This window comes from Pomacea canaliculata, linkage group LG2 (genome assembly GCF_003073045.1).
Source record: "Pomacea canaliculata isolate SZHN2017 linkage group LG2, ASM307304v1, whole genome shotgun sequence".
Lineage (NCBI taxonomy): Eukaryota > Metazoa > Mollusca > Gastropoda > Architaenioglossa > Ampullariidae > Pomacea > Pomacea canaliculata.
In genome coordinates this window covers 34,492,338-34,497,310 of record NC_037591.1, presented here as the reverse complement: position 1 = coordinate 34,497,310, position 4,973 = coordinate 34,492,338, and the positions used below count along the sequence as shown (strand labels likewise).

General features: G+C 36.6%; 1 protein-coding gene across 2 annotated transcripts; it reads left to right on the top strand.

Moving 5' to 3' along the window:
* Positions 1–141: 141 nt before the first annotated feature.
* LOC112556338 lies at positions 142–4,830 on the top strand. Of its 2 annotated transcripts, none has more exons than XM_025225235.1 (4): positions 142–292; positions 1,788–1,914; positions 2,273–2,415; positions 3,043–4,830. In XM_025225235.1, exons 1-4 carry the CDS (start codon positions 172–174, stop codon positions 3,783–3,785), a joined length of 1,134 nt encoding a protein of 377 aa, XP_025081020.1. In that variant the 5' UTR covers positions 142–171; the 3' UTR covers positions 3,786–4,830. The 2 variants fall into 2 exon arrangements, with proteins under 2 accessions (XP_025081020.1, XP_025081018.1); XM_025225233.1 differs by having other exon boundaries at positions 2,231–2,415.
* Positions 4,831–4,973: the final 143 nt, after the last annotated feature.

Sequence of the window (4,973 nt, the reverse complement as noted above, 5' to 3'; positions counted from 1 at the left end):
AGAATACTGAAGTATAACGCAAATAAAAACAAATATAAATTAAAGTAATGTTTCTGCTGAAATCTTGTTAACTACGTTGCTAAATAAATAAGTTTTAACTTTCAACTATTTATTTAATTATATTAACCCAATCAAATGAAACCTTTTGACTACAGCTCATTTGTAAACAATATGGCGCATGGACGACCTGCTAGTCGTCAAGGGAGATTTGTTTATCATAGCGATCACCCTCAAAACGGCACGGCAGACGAACTTCCCTCACAATCTGTGTTCAGTTTTCATGGCTCAGATGGTTAGTTGCTGCTATAAAATATATCTGCTGCTTGTTCACATGCGGCAATTAAGCTGTATCTCCTTTTTTTTTCTATGGTCTTTTTCACACAGGTAAGGGTAAGGGCGAGAGATCTGAAGGAACTGAACAATTACGCACCTAGTGTACTAATACGCGCCTCTCGCAGTAAAGTTAATGCCAAGAATGGATATATGGACACAGGATGAATGCGATACCGTCTACAATTGGTAGAACAACTGTGGTAGGGTGCATCATGCATTGACATAGATTTAATTGTTATTAACGCCTTAATATATATATACACCTTGAAACTGAAAAAACAACCTTTGACCTTAGTTTTAACCCTAACAAAGACCCTATCTTTAAACCTAATCCTCCCCATAATCTTATTCCTAACAGCCTCTTTTTTCTGGTTTGTAAAAAATGTCATATATATATAGTGTGTCTTGGAGCTAGTTGGACACTGCACAACTAATTATTTAAATCCTTATTAGGATTTAGGTCCTAAATCTATTTAGATATTAGTTTTATAAAAACACAGAATAAGTTAAGAACTATTTTAACTAAAATTGTTTTAAGTGAAGTAAAACTGCTTAAGCCAAATGTTTGGTCTTGTCCGCACATTTTACATATAGGTGTTTGGGCAACATATGAATTTAAATAGCATAGAAGCAATTTTTGAAAAATAATTTTTAAGTTGCATCTTTAGAACAGTTATAAGTTTAAGAAGCATTTTGTGCAACTACCCCCTGGGCCCTTTTAAATTAATGTTATGCCCATCGTAACAAATATACTAAACGTTCAAATTTATAATGTCAGTTATTAAGAACATTTAATGCTTCTGCTTGTCTAAATAAAATTACTTTTGAATTATTTTTTAACTACCCAGGGTTCCTTGCTTCACCCAGGTTGATTTCTGCTCCTAACCCTTCCTAGTGTGATATCTTTTTAAAAAATAATTGATCCATTGCTTTGGTTAAGTAAATCTTATTAGTGCACTGCATCAATCTAGTGAAATAATGAAACACTCTTACTTTTGATGCTCCTTCCATAGACTGACAGGTTAACAGCTCATATTCCGCAATCGTGACATGAAGTTTTGAGTGAAAAGGGGATAAAATGCACTAGGGTGCCATCTACAATGAAACTCATCCTTGCTCATTCTTCCACATCTCTCTCTTTCTCCCCCTTGTCTCTGACTAAATCACTTCTCCCAATTCCTCTATCCATTTCTCTCTTATCAGTCACATTTCAAATTGAGATATTACTTCATCCCAGATCCCCCTTATGTAAACCAAAAGAATTATTTTAAGGACATGTAAAATATGCACAATTTGGCCATCTTATATCAATTTAATATTTTATATCAAATAAAGCAGAGTGTGTAAACCCCATGTGTAGATTTTGGTGTAGTGTGTGTGAAAACAGTACTTCAGCCAAGATCCCCTAAGAGACAGCAAAACTATCACCTATGAAATTGAACTTTGGTCTACAGAGATACATCGAATTCAATCAAACCAAGTGATGCATGCACAGAAATTGAGTCTGCAAAAAACTCATCCTGGCTCTGCTTCAAGTAGGCCAATGGTTGCAGTGCATATGTTCAATGTACCATCTGAGAAGTGAGTACATGTAGCACTTTATTTTAATGTAAACAAATCCCAGTCAGGTGTCAATTATTAATGTCTCAAATGAATTCATGTTAATTAAATTCTTGCTTTCATAATATTTTCAGTCAAGACTTTATTATAATGAGCTTTGGTTTCCATCCTTATGCTTCTTATTGGTGATTTTCATGGTGTATATCCAACATGAGATAGTAAATTGAGCATAAAATATATGTGAAAGGATTAATTAGAGCATTAATGATTGATCATTTTCATTGCTTAACCATTGATTGTGCTTACAAGACATTAACAAAAATTGTCTGATTATCAGACCTATTAAAGACACTGAGACAAATTACCCATGGTCTGGTAGATCAGATTATCAGTGTATACCTTCTCCTCCTCCTGTGCCTCCAAGTCTTCACAATGTCAGGCAAGAAAGTGCAAGGCGGAGGCTAATCTTGGGGCAGAGACCTCCAGACAGGAGGTCACCAAAGGACCTAACAAGTGACGAAGGTGTGGCTTAAAAAGCTTTTATTCCAATTGTTTGAAGCCATCTTGCAAAAATTTTACTGCATAAAAGCATACATGAAAGCTTATGTAAAATTGATCTTGTATTAAGTAAAGGCAAATATCATCCCAACTTTTTAAAGTTTGTATGGTGAGATGTTAGACCTCACTTGGGTCCATCTTTATGGGAGAGCAGTACCCATCTCCTCTCCCTCACTGCCTTACCTGCTCCCAACCCTCCTCTTTGGGTTGGGAAGGGGGGTTGGGGAATTAATCGCTGCACAACATGAGTATTAAACCGGTGCACCTCTCAGTTTGGATGCATATTCTAAACACTCAGCTATCTGCTTCCCTATCTTGTTAGAAAGTTTTTACCCAGACATGTGAAGGCATCATTGCCTTTTTTTAGTGGATATCTACTTGCCACAAGCTATAATAGTCTAAAATGGTGTTTTTAATCACTTTTTATAAAAAGTATGTGGTTTCTGCATACAATGCTTCCTTGAACAATTAAACTGGCAGAATAATCTGTTCATTGGAATCTTTTAAAGTTTTTTCCACAAATATTTTTCATGATATAGTCTAATTATCACTAATGAATTCTTAAGCTAAGTAATGGCTTTTTTTTTTCAGATGCAGCAGAAAAAAATCCTAAGCTTCTAGTACGCAGCCCATCCTCCTTGAGTAAATATGACATTCTTCCTGCAATTGGTACCAGCACAGAGCCTTCACTTGGGGGGTCTATTGGTATCCTAGCAACAGACAGAAGTGACAGCTTTAGTGCAGTTGTGGTAGGCACTTCTGTGGACCAAGACACAGTGTACTCTGGGAGTATTCAGCACACTGATGTTGATGTTGACCCTTGCAAGGGTCTTGGAACAGCAAACAGATACTCCAGCAGCTCATCAGACTGTTCAGCAAGCATTATGACACCCCATGAATCAGTTAGACATCATAGTAACATGCAGTCCACAGATGAAGTCAGTTTTAGTCCTAAGCGTCAGAATCTGTCTGCTAAACCATTAATGGATCATGCTAGTTTGTCGTCTGCAGAAACAGTTATGGCATCGATGGGCAGAAGCCACACCACTTTGTCACAGTATGCATTGGACAGTGTTCTGGATGCAGAACGAGACGGTAAGATTCTGTTAGGAGTCAAGATTCCAACTGATGGTTCACGACACAAGCAGTACTTTAAACATGATGACCAGTTACGATGCATTGTGCTTTATGCAGAGGAAGTTTCAGGAAAGGACTTCAGCAACTACATCATCATTGTGCCTAGCCTGAAACAGCGATTCACAGACCTAACTCAAAAAATCAAAGATGCAGGGCTAGAAGATAAAAGTGTTGTGCATCTGGAAGAAATGGACTGAAGATGACCAGAAAGCTTGTCAGATTGCACCTTTATTTGTCTTGCAGTCTTCAGTGGAGAGTCTTTTAGATATGACCAAAGAAAATTAAGTTTCCCTCATTGGAACTGGCTAAAAGTACTGACCATATATTTAACAATATGGCTGGTTATTAAAAAAAGTAGTTGATGCTTACAAATGGAAACTCAACAGATTGTTGATGTTCATGTCAGGTATGTATTCTTTTAGTATTAAAACTGTTGATAATGATTTTATTTTGTGCACCAATGATAACGTAATAATTAATTTTAGTTTTTAAAGAAATCTTTACCATTTTAGTCCTCATTGCTAGCTGTTTTATCTGTTGTGGAAAGACGTGAAATTCCCAATGAAGTATAAGGTATACATGGTGTTTCCACCTCTGATTAAAGCAAAAATTTTATTTCAAAAACTCCTAATAAGGTATATGAAAAATGTACATTGTAAGTTACATGTAAATTAATAAAATGTACATTATCTACATTGTAAACAATTGTCAGAGGTCCCATCACATCCAGCAAAGAGGATTGTTAAAGACCAACCTGAATGGTTTGCGTTTTTAGCAAATATTGATAGATATAGGCGATATAAACCTAACCTGTAAATTTCAGTCTCCAAAACCGGTCAGTTAATTATCCCCTACCAAAGCATGCGATTTGCACCTTCGGATTATTTGGATATTGAAAGTCTCCATTTCTCATGCTTAAGTAGCAGTTTTTCATAACCATGAGAAATGCAGACTGTCAGTGTCCTAATAATCCGAACTGTCACTCATCCTCTCTCTCTCTGATTGGTGCTGACTGCAGGCAATGTTGTGAATGGTGCACTAACATGATGTAGTACATTGTTACAGCACTTACTGATCGTAGGTGCAAATCATGGATAATGAATTAAAGGATGGCTTTTGGAGGCTGAAATTTACAGATTGGGTTTAGATCACCTCAATGTACTGATGTCTGAAAAAAATGCAAACCATTCATGTTCGTCTTTAAAAGTTGATGTACTACAGAGATAAAGCAACTTAAAAATCTTCCTGTGTGAATATTCAGTTTAAATCATTCGCCACGCGTAGTACGCGGTTGTACTACGGCGCTAAGCGTCGCAGCCCACGCGTCGCCTGAATCTGTACTACGCACTGTTGTACCACAGTAGAGTCTTTCGAGTGTTTAGTTC

What these genes read in the sequence shown, in the direction of transcription:
- LOC112556338 (XM_025225233.1), top strand. Translation starts at nt 172, where the DNA reads ATGGCGCATGGACGACCTGCTAGTCGTCAAGGGAGATTTGTTTATCAT. An exon ending in CAGTTTTCATGGCTCAGATG is followed by an intron (nt 293 to 1,787) that starts GTTAGTTGCTGC and finishes TTTGGTCTACAG; the next exon opens with AGATACATCGAATTCAATCA. An exon ending in GGACCTAACAAGTGACGAAG is followed by an intron (nt 2,416 to 3,042) that starts GTGTGGCTTAAA and finishes TTTTTTTTTCAG; the next exon opens with ATGCAGCAGAAAAAAATCCT.